This window comes from Aotus nancymaae, unplaced genomic scaffold, assembly GCF_030222135.1.
Source record: "Aotus nancymaae isolate 86718 unplaced genomic scaffold, 86718_ANA_hifiasm-v0.15.2.pri h1tg000004l, whole genome shotgun sequence".
Taxonomy (NCBI): domain Eukaryota; kingdom Metazoa; phylum Chordata; class Mammalia; order Primates; family Aotidae; genus Aotus; species Aotus nancymaae.
The window spans coordinates 14,991,514-15,012,241 of NW_026988415.1; the positions used below are offsets into that span (position 1 = coordinate 14,991,514).

The 20,728-nt window shown below is 36.9% G+C and overlaps 1 protein-coding gene across 6 annotated transcripts in view; it reads right to left on the reverse strand.

Moving 5' to 3' along the window:
* PHF6 (PHD finger protein 6) overlaps positions 1 to 20,728 on the reverse strand; it is a 66,658-nt gene that overhangs the window by 44,429 nt on the left and 1,501 nt on the right. For all 6 annotated transcript variants that reach the window (XM_012474313.3, XM_012474317.2, XM_012474314.3 and 3 more), the window contains exons 2-5: positions 17,816 to 17,999; positions 17,465 to 17,566; positions 1,852 to 1,985; positions 1,532 to 1,575 (exon numbers count right to left, since the gene is read on the reverse strand). In XM_012474313.3, the coding sequence (XP_012329736.1) occupies positions 1,532 to 1,575; positions 1,852 to 1,985; positions 17,465 to 17,566; positions 17,816 to 17,953 (418 nt within the window). In that variant the 5' untranslated portion in view covers positions 17,954 to 17,999. The remainder of the gene's footprint in view (positions 1 to 1,531; positions 1,576 to 1,851; positions 1,986 to 17,464; positions 17,567 to 17,815; positions 18,000 to 20,728) is intronic.

Consider the following 20,728-nt stretch of genomic DNA (forward strand, 5'->3'; position numbering starts at 1 on the left):
AAAAATTTAACAGAAAGCCTGGTGATCACAAAATGTACTACTATTACCAAGTTCACATCATTTATAATATCTGACAGTAGCAAGGATCCCAATTATTATCCTTAACGAAACATGCAGCTGGCCAGGCACAGTGGCTTACACCTGTAATTCCCAGCACTTTGGGAGGCTGAGGCCAGTGGATCACCTGAGGTCAGGAATTCGAGACCAACCTGGCCAACAGGGTGAAACCCTGTCTCTACTAAAAATACCAAAATTAGCTGGGCATAGTGGCAGGCACCTGTAATCCCAGCTACTCAGGAGGCTGAGGCAGAAGAATCGCTTGAACCTGGGAGACAGAGATTACAGTGAGCAGAGATTGCGCCACTGCACCCTGGGCAACACAGTGAGACTCGGTCTCAAAAAAAAAAAAAAAAAAAAAGAGGAAGAAAGAAAGAAACACACAGCCACCAGCACAATTTCTTACCAAAGATACTAAAATATTTCATGTATCCCATAAATACATATATCTGTACTCACAAAAATTAAAAATAAATTAAGAAAAAAACCAGGCTGAGTGCAGTGGCTCACTCCTGTAATCCCAGCACTTTGGGAGGTCGAGAGGCAGGTGGATCATGATGTCAAGAGATTGAGACCATCCTGGCCAACATGGTGAAACTCTGTCTCTACTAAAAATACAAAAATTAGCCAACATGGTAAAACCTCGTTTCTACTAAAAACACAAAAATTAGCTGGGCATGGTGGCATGTGCCTGTAGTCCCAGCTACCTGGGAGGCTGAGGCAGGAGAATCACTTCAACCCGGGAGGCCGAGGTTGTAGTGAGCTGAGATCATGCCACTGCACTCCAGCCTGGGAGACAGAGGGAGGTTCTGTCTCAAAAAAAATAAAAATAAAAAATTTTCTTAAAAATTAAGAAAAAAACCATATAGGGCCATTACAATCTTAGTATGAAATAAATGCAGTTAAAAATCTGAAATAATGAAAGGTATAAATGCATATACTTTACATATACAACTTTCAACATAAACTTTACAAAAACTTTGGGGTAAAAGTTTTCTTAAAAGTTCAGATCTTGGCTGGGCATGGTGGCTCACGCCTGCAATCCCAGCACTTTGGGAGGCCGAGGCAGGTGGACCACAAGGTCAGGAGTTCAAGACCAGCCAGGCTAACACGGTGAAACCCCATCTCTACTAAAATTACAAAAATTAGCTGGGCGTGGTGGCATGCACCTATAATCCCAGCTACTCAGGAGGCTGAGGCGGGAGAATCACTTGAACCTGGGAGGTGGTGGTTGCAGTGAGCAGAGATCACGCCACTGCACTGTAGCCTGGGCAACAGAGCAAGACTCTGTCTAGGAAAAAAAAAAAGTTCAGATCTTTTTCACTATACACATTAGTTTATCCTAACACTTTTCTCAATTCTTCTAAATGTTCCGAATGTTGAGATATGTCTTATGGTTAAAATTAATGTAGTACAATTCACTATGTTGTACTCAAATTTCATCTTGAAACTGAAATGTGGCTGAATGACATACCTTCAGAGTTATGTGCAGTTTTCTTGTGTTTTCGGCAATAGACCCTATAAAAAATGAAGAAATCAAAAATTACTAAGTAAGCAAACTAAACTCACTTTTCAAATTAAGAAAATGAGCAGTATACTTCACCCCACTCACAAGCCGGATTTAAAAAATACTATTAAACTTCCTGTACCGTTTTAAATTTCTTATCAAAAACACCCTTTATGATGATGATGATGATGAAATGCTTTGAAATGGGAAAAATTTTTACGAAAGCCCCAAGAAAGTATGATTGCTAAAAAAAAAAAAAAAAAAAAAACTTGAAGTTAAATAATTACATGTAAATTCCTTGTGAAGGTTTCTCTCGTATTTGAGCTTTATCATGCAATGCACAGTGGTAGTGGTATGTCCTGTGACATGTTTTCACATCACAACCAATTGTTGCTCCAGGACAATGGCACAAAGAACACATCTACAGCAAAAAGACAAAATAATATTATTAGTATGTGACTTTCTAAGGCTGTATATCAGATTAGAGACATATCAGTTTCTGTCAAGGAAAACAAATTGGTTTTTGAAAACTTTTGTAATTAATGCTATTTTTCTTGTTTTCTCTCCTTAGAATAACCTGAATAAAATTCTTCTAGGGTATTTTTTTCCCCATGTTAAACACTGACAAAATTAACAGAATATTATTCATGTCTATTGTTTCATTATGGTCAAGATAAAATTTGAAATACTGCAATTGAGGAATGTGAGCTGTACATAACATTATAAAAGAGTTAGACCTTTTTTATGCAATCCAGATCTTCTTGGGTATAAGTAACTGGAGAAAATGTATCATACCAGAAAAAAATGTTTTCCTTAAAATTTCCACTTAATTGTCAGGCATGGTGGCTCACATCTGTAATCCCAGCACTTTGGGAGGCTGAGCGGGTGGATCACAAGGTCAGGAGTTCGAGATCAGTCTGGCCAATATGGTGAAACCCCGTCTCTATAAAAATACAAAAAAATTAGCCGCTTGTAGTGGCACATGCCTATAATCCCAGCTACTCAGGAGGCTGAGGAAGGAGAATTGCTGGACCCTGGGAGACAGAGGTTGCAGTGAGCCGAGATTGCGCCACTGCACTCCTCTAGCCTACGCAACAGAGCAAGACTCCATCTGAAAAAAAAAATTCCACTTAATTAATGAGACTCTGTGGGAAAAAAAATATCTCACATAATTACTATTTGAGAACCTGGTAAAATCCATTTAAAGTGAGGGAAGGGGAGAGGATAAAAGAATTAGGTAGCTTTTTAAATACCTTGAGCTCTGAGACTATTTTGTGATGCCAAGTTGATTATATTGTGAAAAATATGCTTGGCTACTTCAATTTAATCTATGTCACTTACCTCTTGCATTATGAATTCAGGAAAACAGATAAAACAACAGATTCTTTCAATGTATTTTAATATGCCTTACCCTTTGAATTTAATGGATAATTCATATTGATTAACTAGTTTATGCACTATTTAGGAAAAAAGTAATCTTTAAAAAGGTACATAACAACGATTTTCAGTGGTTTTGATCAACGTATCATAATGTACTGTACCAAGTGAACTTTTATAATGAGGCCATTTAACTATAAATGCCATGCCAAAACAGATTTACAACAAGCTAAATATGAAAACTCTTAATTTGTTTCTTGGTTGCTGGACACCTTGTTCTAAAGTGTTCCCATCTCTCATTTGATTAATTTGAACACAAAGAACACTTAGCATTCCTAACTTTTGGATTACTTGGCCTCCAAGCAATATTGTTGTACCAAGAGGCTAATATAAATTCCAATAAAATTTCTTACATTTCTCTAAGCAAGTCAAATACTCAAATTCTCATTCAAGCTATCATTTTAAAAATACTCATATATAAATCAGAAACAGAAACACTCTCACTACAGCTATTTCCCAGAAAACATGAGGGCCAGTACCCATTATTGATACAAGAAATACCCCTTTCTTCTTTAAATAAATATAGAAACTTCAAAGTATTACTGTAAAAAGAAATACTATGCCAAATTATCAAGAAGTGAAAGCTTTTGGATGGCTTATAAATTCTTAAGGAGGTAGAACATTTGAACTGCAGCTTAATTACAAAGTTCTATTATATTATAGAAATTCTGGAAAACATGAAAGAGTACAAAGGAAATTTTAAGATCACTCATACTCACCAAGCAGAGATGCCTTACAGTATTACAATGTGGGTGTGAAATGTAATTCTACACGTACTATTTTGTGATCTATTTTTTTGAACGCATCAAACACTAGCCCACTTCACTAAGAACTTTACGGCAAGTAGTTTATCTTGAAACTTACATCTAAAGCAGGTTTAGATAGGTACATTTTGAAAAAAATTATTAAATTCAATTAGCAAGCAAAACTAAAAAGAGAGGTGTCATTACAAATACTATATTGAGTTCAACCTTGGCAAGATACAGATAAGATGGGCACTCTTGTATACAGCTGGAAATTGGTACACGCTCTCTAGAAAGCAATTTGACTTATTCAACAAAGATTTTTAAAAATTTTGTATTCTCTGAGCCAGTAATTTTACTCTATAAACTAGTCTAAAAAATAACCACACTTAAGCAATTTATGCAGAAGCACATTCATTGCAGAATTATTTGGAACAGTCCAACATGTCAAACTACCTATGGAAAACAACAATTGAAAAATGTTTAAATAAATTATAGTATACACATATGAGAGAATGCTCTACAGCCACTCTTTTCAAAAAGATTGTAATGGCACAGGAAGATCTATGTATAATGTTAAGTGAAAAAATGAGGCAGGATACAAAACTATGTGAATTATGATCCCAACTATGTTTATAACACAGATTGTTTAAAACAGATGGAAGTAAAAACAGCAAAATGCGAAGTGGCTATCTCTGGGTGGCTGGTTTTCTTCATAATGGCCTGTATTTTCTGATTTTTCTACAAAGGGCAAAAGTAGTTTTCTAGGCCAAAAAAAAAAAAAAAAAAACATTTAAAAAACAAATTAGGAAATCTCTAGTAAATGCTTTCAATACTCATCTCTCAGTATGGTGAAAATAAGATGGGAACCAAAAGCCCAAAATATACCAAAATAGTTTTTGGCTGGTTATAAATTTAAATCTGCCCAAAGTAACTGGTTTTAAGCTGCTATGGTGAAATAAATGCATTTTGCAAATAACCAGTTAACTACAGCAACCCAGCACAGATACTTTTTTTAAAGCTCACTTTATTTTTATAGTTAGTTTCACTCAAGAAAGACAAGAAAGAGGAAGATATGCCAATAAAAAATATTTTCAGAGTGGAAACTTCTTTACAAGGTTAGGAGTTGGAACTTTGCTAAATTAGAATTCATAGGACCTATTTTATGCAGCATTCACATACAAGCATTCAAATTTCTGGCAAGGTACTAACAAAATAGCAAAAACTATCCATAATAAAACCAAAATACAATGTTTACATTTGCTTGCTTATCTATGAATACAAAAGGGGAAAATTATCTTAGTCTACCATGCTATATTCCAACCTCTAAAATAATCCTTCTTCTCTAAACTCCTATGGGACTTAAGATACATACAGTTTTTTGGCTCTTATTTTACTCCATTATATGGCTAATTATCTTTATAAATACATAATTTTATCAATCAATTCCTTCTAGACCGAATTTTTTTCTGAAGACTAACACTGTGCCTTACAAAGTAGTGCTCAGCAAGTATGTCCTTGCAAGCATACTCTGTTATTGAAGATTTTAATCTTAGGGCATATTTTTTCCCATTCATGTTTCTAATACCTGCAGATTTAACATAATTATCTTCAGCTACTTCTAAAAAGATTTAAACATTCTGATCTAGGACTGGGAATGGTGAAATTGGGGAGAACAATCCAGTTGGAGGAGCACAGAATGAACAGTGGCAAGACTGTTTTGGGAAAAAGATTAGCCCTGCTAGAAACAAGGTTGAGAACTCAGATGAGATAAAAAGAAAAATTAAAGAAGCTGAGAAACCAGATAGGTGGCTAGCCCAGCTTAAAAAATGTTATAGGAAATAAAAATAAAACAAAGAGGCCTTCCCTAGAAAAAGGTGAAATAATTGGAAAATGGGGACCCCTCTACCACAAGGCACCCAGTTGGTTATACCCTAATAATGGCCCCAGTAGCCCTCCTTTACACAAAACATTTGCTCTCCAATTTACCACAGTCCCTAAAGGCCTTCAGCAGAATGACTGTAAGCTGCCTTGTATCATCATGCTTGCACGGTATCCATGGCTCCCTCAAACGTGGGAAAATGAAAGTAAACCTGAATGGTTTTTTTTTTTTTTTTTTTTTTTTGAGACGGAGTTTCACTCTTGTTGCCCAGGCTGGAGTGCAATGGCGCGATCTTGGCTCACTGCAGCCTCCGCCTCCTGGGTTCAGGCAATTCTCCTGCCTCAGCCTCCAGAGTAGCTGGGATTACATTTTTTTTTCTTTTTGAGACGGAGTTTTGCTCTTGTTGCCCAGGCTGGAGTGCAATGGCGCGATCTTGCTCACCGCCAACCTCCGCCTCCCAGGTTCAAGCGATTCTTCTGCCTCAGCCTCCCAAGTAGCTGGGATTACAGGCATGCACCACCATGCCTGGCTAATTTTGTATTTTTAGTAGAGACAGGGTTTCTCCATGTTGATCAGACCGGTCTCGAACTCCCGACCTCAGGTGATCCACCCGCCTCGGCCCCACAAAGTGCTGGGATTATAGGCGTGAGCCACCACGCCTGGCCAGAAGCATGTTTTTTTTAAGAACAGTGGTGGACCTCTCCCCAACTCTCCCCCAAAAAAGGCCCGCATCGTATATCAAATACTCTGTGGAGGGCTAATTTCCTGCTTTCAACATAGGCATACATGTTAATTCTCAGCTTATCCTGCTCGTATCCTGATGTCAAGTTCTTGATTTAGATAGAGGTGAAAACTTCATTAATAATTTTTCTCTTACTCCCCTATTTAGTTTGCTACCTAGTCCACCTAGTAAACCTTAGTATTTAATTACCAGCTCCAAATTAGGGATATTGGAAAAAGAGGCCCTGTCTTATTACAGATACTTGCATAGCATCTCTATAGTATTGTTAGAAGCTACACTAACTTAAGGTTAAATTGTGCAACATAAGCAGAGTCTCAAGGAGCTGACTCACTGATGAAAGAGGAGCTAAGTCATGCATGAGATGAAACGCAAGGAACTAAATGGACTGAGACTTAGCTCATGTCGGGTAGGAGCCACAGGCTGGAACATACCTGCTCCTCAGTCAACTTAACTAGCACAGGACTGAAATTCAGTTTGTAAAAAGAATTCTTAATGAGCAAAAGGAAAAATATTGCTTTCTCAGTAACTATAGGGGAGTAAAATGAAAATGAGATTGCCAACTTCTATGACAGGTGAAAAGAGAAGGCTCCTGGGGAAAAGCTGGAACCTAATGGTCAGACAGAACCACAGGGAACTGACAGAGGAAAGGCTGTCTGCAACTTTGCTTTGTCCAGCTTCATTGCCTTATATCTAATATGTCTGTCAGTAATTGACTACTGGTGTATGGATACATGTTCTCACAGCCAAGTAGTTACTGTTTTCAAGAAAACTGCTACAAATGCACAGACAAGGCAAAGGAAGATACAAAAAGAGGTCACGTCCTTGAGCCTGCAGGCAAAGAAAAAAAAGCCAAAAGCTCTTGCAGTAGATATTTTCACAGGAGATATGAGCCAAAAACAAAGTGAGAGCAGCTTACCTAATGCAGGTGTTTGGCTTTTTGTTTTGTTTTTAATAACAGATAATACTACCTCCAATAAAAACTAGAAAGTGACAGCACAGTGGAGGGCAAGTTTTCAGAGATGCCCCAATGCTCCATAACTCCAGCTTCATTGCTTTATTTATGGTAATACCTCGCATATCCAAATAACTAGAGAACAGAGTGGCTCTGAATTATCTGGTTAACTGATGTTTTAGTTTTTATTTGTTAAATTGATGTGTTAAAAATTTCTTAAAAAGTGCCATTTCATGGGAGGGTGGAATATGAATTCATAACTGCTTCAGTTTGATCCTTTAGTTACTATTGTTTAAAAATGTGGCATTTTGAAGGAGGTCTCATAAAAACACAAATTTCATACTACTTACGAGGTTTCAATGGAAAGCCAGAAAACAACAGTGAAATCAGAAAGCTGTCAGTCATTGAAAAGTGATAAATTGCTTGAAAAACAGATTAGGACCTTAAATTACAGGTGTTTCTAAAAAATAGGGCCACTGAAAAGTACTTGTTAACTTTTTACTAGATTTAACAGACTAAATCTAAGCAGTTACTGAATAGATTATTTCAGATGTCTTGGAAATTGGAGGGAAATGAACTAAGCCTTAACCTCATCTCCTGACCTTGCTGAGAATATCACACACTCCAACTCTATCTAACCTTCTGTATCATGATTGATGAGGAATATAAATTCTCTTACTGTAGTTTCTGAAGTTTCTTTTTGTTTATCTGAAAGATTCAGACAGACATTTTCTGAGCTCCGATTTTTATGTTTAAGCTTTTCTCAGGTATGGGTTTTTCCAGTTGAGGGTATTCTAAACTGCTATGCTGCTTGCTATAGTCTGTGAAGAACATCACGTACACATCTATGCTCAAGTAAGTACTGAGATATCCCCCAAAACCAGGAGTGAGTTTTTTTTATATTATCGGTTTTGGTTCTCCTCCATTAGCAAAAATAAATGAGGATTTTATAATGAAATTAATTTACAGTATTCCCAATTACCAAAAAGTATTAAATGGAGGCAAATAAAAAAATTATGCATTAAAAAATACGTATTCAGTAATAGCCAAAGATCCAATTTTCTCCATCATTACACTTCAAGTTCTCTTTGACCTTACATTTATTCTCCTTGATCACCTCAAAAGTAAAGCAAAGTTCATTTTAATATAAATGACTGGTAAAATATCTGCATATATTAAAATTAATCTGCATGCTATAATTGGAGCTTTTTAAAAAATTCACATTTATATGAATACATTCACAATGCATGTACACTTAGCTACACAGATGACAATGAAGCCACTGAACAAATCTTTAGGAAGAAAATTTACCTCTTTTCCTCCCTACAGAAGGCATCCTGTGGCCCTAATCCAGACTGCACTTGTTTTTGTAAATAGTATAATTAAAACACAGCCATGCTAATTCCTTTGTGTATTGTCTGTGATTTCAACTGAGATGACATAGCTTCCAAAACCTTAAATATTGTCTGGTCCTTTACAGATAGTGTGCCAAGCCCTGACCCAAGGTAATGGTCCATAACTGGGGGTGTTCATCAAAAATCACCTGGGAACCTTTTTCAAAAGATACCTGTCTTCGGCCAGGCGTGGTGGCTCACAACTGTAATCCCAGCATTTGGGAGGTCAAGGCGGGTGGATCATAAGGTCAAGAGATCGAGATAATCCTGGCTAACATGGTGAAACCCTGTTTCCACTAAAAATACAAAAAATTAGCTAGGCATAATGGCGCATGCCTGTAATCCCAGCAACTCGGGAAGCTGCGGAGGTTGCAGTGAGCCAAGACCGTGCCACTGCACTCCAGCCTGGGTGACAGAGCGAGACTCACTCTCAAAAAAAAAAAAAAAAAAAAAAAACCAGATACCTCTCTGCAACACAACCCTTACCTGTGCCCCTTTTCTGATTTAGTAGAGCTGGTTAGGTACCACTGCTCTAAGGATTTACTAGCACCAATAGTCATCTGGAATCTTCAGCTTCTGTGATTGCAGAAAGCAAAGTATTACAATGTGCGTATTCCATTTTGCTAAATGAATGCTAAGTAAGTCACCTACTCTATACCTACTGAATGCTAAGTAAGTCACACACTCTACTATAAACAATACTGGCATTTAATATTTATTTAATATTTTTTGACCACTTCCTCTTCCTTGAAATTCTTCGTTCTTGACTTCCATAATATCACTCTCCTAGTGAAACACATTTCAAATGTCACTTTCTATGGAGCCTTCTGACTTCTCATAATTAATTATGATCCTCTTTCCCAGCGCTCTTGTGCCATTCTTTACATACCTCTCAGGCAAAATCATATTTATTCATGTTTACATTCAAAGTACCTAGCATTGTGCTGGTAGAAAGTGGGCACTCGAGTATTTGATAAACAGGTGAATTCTAAACTCTATACTATATGGGGCCTTGACAATATAATGCCTAAGGAAACAACAAACACAAAACCATACTGAAGGAGTGAAGCTTGAAGAAACATGAAAACTCTCATGTTTGAGGCATATACAGCTCTCCACTCTCTGGAAAAATATAACCAACCTGATTTTTCCCTCTAAATTGCTCTTCTCCCTTTTCAAACTGCTTAAGTTGGAAACAACACTACAACACTAATTTAACCAAAACAGAAGAGTTTTATGCTATGCCAGGACTTCCCTGGTCAATTTATACCTAGCCTGTTACCAAGGTTTCACACTATCATCGAGCTGAAGCCCTTTCCATCTTCAAATTCCACCAACAATGAGTGTCATTTATTAGAACACTATTGAGCACAAAGAAGACATCAAGCACCACATTAAGAGTTTTCTATGCATTATCCCCATGTCATGCTAGGCTGGGCAAAGAGAATACGTCTTACTCTCCCAGAGTCCACAATACAGTGGAGAAGAAAGGCTTGCACCTGTGTATCAAATACAATGCATATTGTGTTATGCTATATGACAGAAACAAAGTGTGAAGTTTGAGCTGGATCTCAAAAACAAATAGAACTTTTGAGAAGCAGCTAGAAGGAAAACAGAGCCACAAGCAGAAGTGAACATCTGTACATGCACCACAGTGGGGACAGACAGGGTGCTTGGAAAACCCAGAGGAGAGAGAATGAGATAAGGACAGAAAAAGTGGGTTAAGACAAAGCTTCTGAATGGCAGGCTGAGGCCTCTGGACATTATATTGAATGCAGTAAGAAATCATGAAAGGTTTCCAGTTAGAGAGTGGCATTAGCTTTAAAAAGCAGAGATCAAGTAATTACCAGCAGTATGTTGGAAGGGTGGGAGGAGCAAGACTGGACAAGAGGTAGCATTAAGAAAGAAAAGGCAGAGACATCTCACAAATAGAATCGACGTGACTGATATGGAAGAATGAAGAGGTGATGGTAAAGGATTCAGAAAGAGAAATCAGGTTTCAGGGAGGGGCAGGGTGATGAATACTGGTTTAGACAGGTTGAGTTTAAGATGCCCACAGGACATCTATGGAGAGCAGACAAATATGCTGCCATCATTATACTTCATTCTTCACAGTGACTTGTATATCAATCACCTGTCTCCAGAAAAATCTTGCTTTACCCTTCTTTCTTCCTGAGTTGAAATTCCTCTCTAATGTTGGAAGACCCTGCAATCATCCCACCTTACTCAACTGGAATGGGTCTCAAAGACCCATTCTGGTATGGCTAATCTATTAATATTTCCTAGACTCATTTCATTTTTAAAAATTTTATTTATTATACTTTAAGTTCTGGGGTACATGTGCAGATCGTGCAGGTTTGTTACATAAGTATACACATGCCATAGTGTGGTTTGCTGCATCCATCGCCCCATCATCTACATTAGGTATTTCTCCTAATGCTATCCCTCCCCAATCCTCCCACCCCCTGCTATTCCTCCCCTAGCCCCCCACCCCTCAGGCCCTGGTGTATGATGATCTCCCTTCCCTGTGTCTGTGTGTTCTCACTGTTCAACACCCAATTATTAGTGAGAACATGTGGTGTTTGGTTTTCTGTTCTTCCATTTTTTTAACCTTACCAGCTTTAGGAAGCAGTCTCAACTATCTCAAATAGATAAGACCCCTCCCAGACAGAAGGCACCCTGTTTCTCTAAATGCCAAGCACTCCACTGGTACTGAGTAAATAACAAAGTGAGGACTATGTGGAAATGGTCTTTTTATTTTCACAGGCTATGAAAACATGTGGAGGGTAACAATCAGAATATTCTTACATAGGAGGTATATAGGGTTTTTGTCCTAAAAATTAACAAGATAATACTACTAAAAGAACATATTAATAGGAGTCTGATTATATCCTAAATTCAGTACTATTTCCATCTCTGTTAGAAAACTGCTAAGCTGTAATCATTATATTTTTTTAAATGTGATTTTGGAGTGGGTAGCTTAAAGATAGTCTACTGTAACCTGGTGATTAGGAGTTCTGGTTTGGGAGTCAACTGACCCTGGATTCAAATCCCATCTCTGCCACTTACTAGCTACAGTCAGGTTACTTAACTTATCTGAGCCTCAGTTTCCTCACATGTAAGGTGAGAATACTTCCCTATCTCACAACATGATTATGAGGATTAAGAAGGATCATATAATTACAGAACTTAGCATAGTCCCTAGCACATGTTATGTGTCTAAAAAATGTTAGCTATTTCTACTTCTAGAAAAAGCAGGAAAACTATTCAGAGGATTTCATAAGACATGAGTAAAATTCAGTTTGAAAAAAGGGAATGTTTAGGAGTGACCTGAGGACAGTCATCAAGTATATGAAAGATTTCTTAATAAGAAAGAAAAAAAACCCAAATATTTATTTAATGGAAGGAGGTAGATCTAAAATGGCTTTAAATTAAGAGAAATATTTAATTTATACAGAAGGATGAATTTCTCAACTCTGAAGAGTGTTATATATCACTGATCTTGCTTCAGGTTACTTGGGTACAATCACAATTTCTTGATATAATTAAGAACAGGGCAAACAAATTTTTTTTTGACAGGACCTCACTCTATCACCCAGGCTAGATGGATGCAGTGGCACAATCGTAGCTCCCCACAGCCTCAAACTCCTGAGCTTAAGCAATCCTCCCATCTCAGCCTCTTGAGTAGCTAGGTCTACAGAAACACACCACATTTCAAAATTTTTAAATTTTTTTTGTAGAGATAGGGATCTCGCTTTGTTGTCCAGGCTGGTCTTCAATTCCTGGCCTCAAGCAATCCTCCCAGTTGGCCTCCCAAAGTACTGGGATTACAGGTGTGAGCCAACTCTTCAGGTCAAAAATCTTATCTTGAATGGCTTGTAGGCAATCTTGCAGAGGGGTAAGAAAGGTGAACTAAATGGCCTTCTGAATGCTCTCTTCTTGTAATCTGTGATATAATCTGACACAGGTACCAATTAGAATAATAGCTATTCGAGGAGGCAGGTGGATCACTTGAGGTCAGGAGGTCAAGTACAGCCTGGCCAACATAGCGAAACCCTGCCTGTATTAAAAATACAAAAAATTAGCTGGGGGTGTTGACAGGCACCTGTAATCCCAACTACTTGTAAGGCTGAGGCAGGAGAATCACTTGAACCTGGGAGGCAGAGGTTGCAGTGATGGGATTGGACCACTGCACTCCAGCCTGGGCAACAAGAGCGAAACTCCATCTCAAAAAAAAAAAAAAGAGTAATAGCTATCCAATGTAGATACACCTAGTGATCTCACCAGCTAGCTTCATCCAGATGACAGGCACCTGTAATCCCAGCTACTCGGAAGGCTGAGGCAGGAGAATCACTTGAACCTGGGAGGCAGAGGTTGCAGTGATGGGATTGGACCACTGCACTCCAGCCTGGGCAACAAGAGCGAAACTCCATCTCAAAAAAAAAAAAAAAAAAAGAGTAATAGCTATCCAATGTTGATACACCTAGTGATCTTACCAGCTAGCTTCATCCAGAAACGGTAAATTCTTCAAATATCCTTCTCTCAAGTATCTCCTTAAACAAATTCAAAAAAGCAATGATAACTCATAATTTTACTTGGAAATTTGCATTTCTTGGCTAGGTGGCTGGAGAGTAAGAATAGATGGTACAGATGTGGTATCTCCATATGGCTTCAGTAGGAACTGGAAATCATTCTGGAAAAATATATCTGTCTAATCTGCAAAAACAGGGCCTCAAATCATAAAAGCCTTAGTACTCTAGCAAATTTTCCCCGGTCAATCCTGGTGCTATATAATTAAAGATGGTGTAAAGGAGGTGAAAATGCTCATACAGAATGGCTTTCCTCCTCTGATCCTTGTGGCTGACATGAAAACCTTGGAAAATGTCCTGTGGTAGCAACACATAAAAACCATACACTCGCACCTCCTGCTCTACTGGGCCCTCTCATCCTCAACTCTGACCCACCTGGCTGTCAATATATACACTTTAACCTCAAACCCCAGCCTCCTTATGTCTGTCCTTTTCTTTGGGGCAAGTGAGCAACTTTGGAGTCAACACCAGGTGCAGATTGAAATCTGTCTTGAAAGCACTCAGGGGTCCGTACACCAGTTTTTGATAATTTGTTTTTCCCTTTTTTTTGAGACAGACTTTTGTTCTATCCCTGAGGCTGGAGTGCAGTGGCGCAATCTCGGCTCATTACAACTTCCGCCTCTTGGGTTCAAGTGATTCTCATGTCTCAGCCTCCCAAGTAGCTGGGATTACAGGCACCTACCACCACATCTGGCTCATTTTTGTATTTTTGGTAGAGATGGGGTTTTGCCAGGTTGGTCAGGCTGGTCTTGAACTCCTGACCTCAGGTCATCCACCTGCCTTGGCCTCCCAGAGTGCTAGGATTACAGGCATGAGCCACCATGCCCGGCTCGATGATTTTCAATGAGTGTTCATGACCTACTTTTCATCTAGAAATCCAGATGAACAGGAGCCAGAGCAAACAGGCTTACAGGATAAAATGCCTTAAAAAGTCAATTAGTGGCCAGGCGCAGTGGCGCACACCTGTAATCCCAGCACTTTGGGAGGCCGAGGTAGGTGGATCACCTGAGGTCAGGAGTTCGTGACCAGCCTAACTAACATGGTAAAACCTCCTCTCTACTAAATACAAAAAAAATTAGCCAGGCCTTGTGGCGCATGTCTGTAATCCAAGCAACTTGGGAGGCTGAGACAGGAGAATCACTTGTACTTGGGAGGTGAAGGCTGCAGTGAGCCAGGATCATACTATCGCACTCCAGCCTGGGCAACAAGAGCGAAACTCCATCACAAAAAAAAAAAGTCAATTTGGGAAGCTGATTACCTAGTTTATATGTAATTTATCTAGTTACATAAATCTCTTCACTCTTTTTTTCGCCCTCCTATTTGATTTATAGCCCTTTTATTGCTTAGTCAAATTGACACAGGAAATAGTAGAGAATAAAACTAAAATCTGGAATTTAGGTTACCTGACAGCATGTCATATAAATATGATATAAAGAAAGAAGCAAAATTGAAGGCTAAAAGGAGTTTCAAAAATTATTTCAAACCTAAACCTATAAATGTCACATTCCTATCCCCTATATAAGTTGTTTAAGCTGTGACATTCTAGAAGAGGGAAACGAGCAAAAGTTCTTTTCTTCTGCCACTATTCCTCAGTGCTCATGCCTGTAATCCCAGCACTTTGGGAGGCGAGGCGGGCAGATTGTCTGAGGTCAAGAGTTCAAGCCCAGCCTGGCCAATGTGGCAAAACCCTGTCTCTACTAAAAATAAAAAAAATTTTTAAATTAGCCAGGCATGGTGGTGAGCACCTGTAGTCCCAGCTACTTAGGAGGCTGAGGCAGGAGAATTGCTTGAACCTGGGAGGCGGAGGTTGCAGTGAGCTGAGATTGTGTCACTGCACTCCAGCCTGGGCAACAGAGCAAGACTCCGTCTCAAAAAAACAAAACAAAACAAAAAACAATAACTCTAAGTGGTGGCTACTATTTATCAAGTCCTAACCATGTGCTCAGCACCACCTTAAATCCTATATACTTTCTCTTTTAATCCTGGCAATAATTCTGGGAGACAAGTACTGTCATTATCTATCCCCTTAGGCAGGTGAGGAACACATGGCCTGGAGAAATAAATAACTGACTCAGGATCACCTAGCTAGTAAATGACAGAGCCGGGATTCAAACTCGAGTCTGTTACTAAATCTTGTGTTCTCAATTCCCAATATTGTTCCATTCCCTAGATCGAGGAACAAGTTTAGTTATTTATAACATGCTACACTTGGGGAAAAAATTATCTCCCTACACTATAACATTAAAAATTAATCAAAACAATTTATAATAGTGAAACTTGTACAAAAGTTCTGATGCTTTAACAAATAGGTCCAAATAAATTAAATCTCCACTGAATTTAGCAATGTTGACATATGTATGCTGTTGCTTCATGTAACATTAACACTAGGCATTGCATTTGTTAATAATATTTCAACATTAGGGACCAAAACTGCTTTTGTTCTGACTATAGAAGCTGTATCAAGTGACAAAATGCTAACAAGTCAGGATACAGAAATATTTTCCAGGGATATTCATAATGTCAAGCAATAAATAAAGGAGTAATAAGGTTTACAGCACAATCGCTTTCAAGTAAGTATCATTCTTTTTTATATCTGCACTTATTTTAAGGACTAGGAAATAAAAACATAGTGCTATGGTTCTCAGAAATCCACATAGTAACATGAAGAAACTTGAAACCACCAAATAAAATTCACATTTAAAAAACAGAGCTTTCTAGGCTGGGTGCAGTGGCTCATGTCTGTAATCCCAGCACTTTGGGAAGCCAAAGTGGGCGGATCACCTGAGGTCTGGAGTTCAAGACCAGCCTAACCAATGTGGTGAAACCTGTCTCCATTAAAAATACAAAATTAGCTAGGCATGGTGGTGCATGCCTGTAATCCCAGCTACTTGAGAGGCTGAGGCAGGAGAATCACTTGAACCTGGGAGGCAGATGTTGGAGTGAGCTGAGACTGTGTCATTGCACTCCAGCCTGGGCAACAAGAGTGAAACTCTGTGTCAAACAAAAAAAGAAAGAAAGAAAAGAAAAAGAAAAAGAACCAGAGCTTTCTATTACTATCTACAGTTTTTGGGATGGGGAAGATAAACATTTTCACAGTTAAGGTCTCACTACAACAAAAATGGTCTGACCTCTGAATTCTCCTTTGTACTAACACTGATGCTAGGATTTGAGACTCTCCTAAAGCAAATCTCAAATGTCATCTTTAAACGTATATTTCTTCATATTGCTTTTTATGTAAAACTATTAACAGAAGATTACTTTTTAAAATGTATTATTACTGATCATCAAAATGATAGCCCCCCTCTTCCCATTACTATTTCATCCAAAAACTACCATCTCAGAGTCTTTGTGAAATAAGAGGTTATTTAGTAACTACAAACACAGTTATATGTTTGGCAAAACCCATCTTTTAAAAAAATGAAACTTGATAGTAAAGCTATTAAAGGTACATTTATTGATGTAATTTTAATAAAGAGTTCAAATGAGAAAAATAAAAATAAATCTTCCCATTAATTGTTCCAAAGTCAACCATAATGTGTCATAAGTACCAACTGAGATGACACTACTATTCCAATAGAGCAGTGTAATATCTCACTAATATGGTTATTGGTAGTGAAGATGATGACGGGAACATTACTCTAATGCAGCTTCAGAACAACAGCTCCTGTGAAATCCACTGAGTTATCCAAAGTCATAAATGCTGTGTTATACAACTGAACTACAGTAAAATACTTTTTTCAGCAAGTGCTAACATTTTCCTGTTGAGAGGCTACTGTCATCTTCATTTGTAATGACCATAATAACTTTATCATAGCGATGAAAACATATCAGAATTATGAAAAATAAACTTGAATGAAGACTTTAACACAATATATACTCAAATTAACCAAACTGCTTGTTTTCTAAGTAAACAGCCTCCAAAAAGATTTTAATTCTCTTTGAAAAGCAAAAAAAATTGAATGGTATAAATATTGACTCATTCCTTTTTGTTGAGTGGCAAATAAGATAAACTCGGCCTTGGATTTTGCTGGCTCAGGAAAAAAAAGGCTGCAATTTAAAATTATACTCAGTTAATAATGCAATACACTCTAAAATAAGCAATTTCCGATTTAATGAGTTTAAAATAATTTTTATTCTCAAGAGGCAGAAATACCAACTTACCAGCTTCGTGCCTCTTTTAATTTCCTTTTGGACATCTTCAATAGAAAATCCACCAAGACTTTCATTATCAGAGTGTGATGATACCAAAGCAGATGAAAAGAGCTATAAATTACATTTAAAAAAAAAATTAAGGTTCATATATAAATTAATTACAGTAAAACAGTAAATAAGATGTTAAATTTAAATGGTAATTTTCTAGTAAAAATGGCATAGTATTAGTGATAAACCATTTCTTAAAATTTAACTGAGCTTTTTTTTTGTTTTTCATTTTTTTTTAGTATTCAGACATTCACATGTTATTAAGATTCTCTTGAATGGTTTCAAGGTCTCCGTTGCTGCCAGTATACTTACCATACACTTATGGTGCGCTGCCACCTTCTGGTTTTCAGATATTAGTAACTGTCCACATTCCTTGTCTCTATTTGACTTACAAAAGCCACATTTGCGCTGTCTTGTAGGCCCTTTTTTCTGTTCAACTGAGCTTGACATGATTTTTAAATTGCCTTTAGAATGCCACTTTAAGCCTCAAGAAATGCTACAGAGAATAAGAAGGGCGACAATGTTAATTTCATTTTAAAATCAGTTTATACATATTCATGTAAGTTGTTAAAAATTTGACCTAGGTTTTCATATACACATTTTTAAATGTTTATTTAGTATAGACAAATTAAGCCACTCTAAGCCCCAAGAAATGCTACAAAGAAAAAGAAGGGTAACAAAGTTCATTTTGTTTTAAAATCAGTTTATAAATATTCATGTAAGTTGTTTAATGTTTGACCTAGGTTTTAATATATATATTTTTAAATGGTTATTTAGTATACATAAATTAACATTAAAGCCGATGCCTCCATAATAAATACAGATACATAGACAGATAGCTAAATTAAGTTTAGAGTAATTGAGAAAAATCAAACTGTTCCCAAATTGGAGGACATGTGAAATAACTGGCATTATTTCTGTGTGGATAAAAATATACAATGTATAATATTAAATTATCACCTCCTGGCATAATTAATGTAAAATACTTTTCATGCATAGCTAGGTGCCCCTTCAAGGAGATAAAGAATTATACCTCTTGAGAACAGAGCAAAAGCTACTGAGGAAACTTCAGAATACTTGAACAATTTCTTAACGTTCACATATTGATAAAACAATAAAAGTAAAATCAATCTACCTAACTATGACTTTGGTGCACTTTTAAAATTATTTCTGGGTTTAAAAAAATCAGGTATATGACTTTAATAAATTAATTTTTGCTAGTCTATTCCATTTTCAAGTAAATAAAAAATTAAGCTTCGAACTGTCTATTCAAAAATGCAGACTTTAAGACCCAATTATTTTTTAAACAATCATATTAAATGACTCTAAGATTTACCCCAAGTTGGCTTATCAATTAAAGTCACAAACTGATAGTGGTCTTCTAAATGTAGTAACTTCCATACTTAAATTAGTAATATTGCGTGAAGGAAGAAATTTTTTTCGAATGAGCCTTAAATTTGGTCATATTATAATTATAGGTAATACAGTGTAGACAAACAAAAAAAGGGAAGGAAAGCTCTAACATGAAAGGTTTCAGATTTATATCATCAATCTTAATATGGATTCTTCAGAAGAAATTTAAAATCAGTTACTCGATTTGCATAGTTTTCCCAAATCAACAGGACTAAGCAGTTGAAGACCCAGGTTGCCACAACACACATCACAATCAAGAAAAATCTCAAACTTTTGTCTTAAAATTAATTTGCTAAATTCTTTCCATTTGTCCACATATGTTAAGTTTTCAATATTACGTTGAAAAAAATTGTCTAACACTATATTGCAGTTTTCTTAGAGGCATTTGTTCACCAGCAAGAACAGTAGCAGCTGTATGCTAGGAAGGTATTATCTACAAACTATTCAGTGCTTTTCAATATAAAAATTCAGATACTTAATCAAAATTTAACCTGAAGCCACAAAGAAAACATGTCTTCTCATCCATTTATGTCTAGAATTTTCTTTTTAACACAACTTCAAAGGCCCTGACAGTCTCTGCTTTGATAGGTTTCACAAACTCTTAATGCTATCTATAATTTTAAATATCTCAGTCTTCCAAATGGCAACGGATACTTTACCATGGTACTGTATTCATAGCACTGGCTATAAACCGTGAAACTGATTGAAAACAGGCAGCAAATACTTTTAGGATTAAAGAAAAAAAAAGGACATAACAGAGAAACAAAAGAAACAAAAGGAAAGTGTGTTTGCATTTGCTCAGGGAAGTATGTGTTCGGTTGCTTTATCAAGAACATAGCTGCCCAAAATTTAGAATTAACTATGCAAAATACCGAAATCTGTAAATAGCATCAGAATTTGCTATTATATTTGAGTTCTAAATTAGTTTCTTTACTACTACGCAATGAATAGTAGGCACTCTGAAATCACCATAATAATGTATTCAGCATTACTCTCGGTCATCCTGGCCAGTTGAAAGGATGGCACAGTATAAATCAAATCTGTAAGACATCTTTAATGTGTAATTTCCATACAATCCTAGCAGTGGCTATACAACTGGCTTAAGATAAAGAAAATTTCTAGTGTGGAAAATAATCACTTCGTATTCTTTAATTCCGAAATGGCATCCCCAAAATTCTATCTATATTGAATTCTGCCTCTTCCAATGTATATACAGGCACATTTCTCATCCTAATTTTGAGAACCTGCTTTTCTATATATCGAAGACCCCAAAATCTAAAAGAGAAAAAAACATATACTTTATTTTGCATTCAAAAATATTCTAGTGTATTTTTTTTCTGTAAACAGTTTAAATTTAATTTGTAAAGTGAGAAGAGCCACAAAAAAAGTGCCCCAAACCAATTAAAAACTTTCCCCAATGTGCAATGACTAAATGGATTTTTCCACTGAAATTCAAATAATACATCTGTGCATATCTTGGTAATTTTTTTACAGCCTCCTTGTAAAACATGAAGTGGAGAACATCATGGAAACAATGACTTCTAGCAAAAATATCCTTATCATAAAAGTACAGATTTTTATCTAATGTTGTCACATTTGTGGTCTCTAGTTAAGTAGAATAAGGGCATTCCAAGGACCAATACTAAGGGGTTCATAATGATTCACAGTTTTATGGCATTTTAATTTTAGTCTGAAAGGTTTTTCAGGCCATGCGGAGATCAAAGTTTGATGCTTTCACGCAACAATGAAGGCTTTTCCTTAAAAGAAACATCGCAATATGGAAAATACTACAAGGCAGAAATGAAGAGGCAA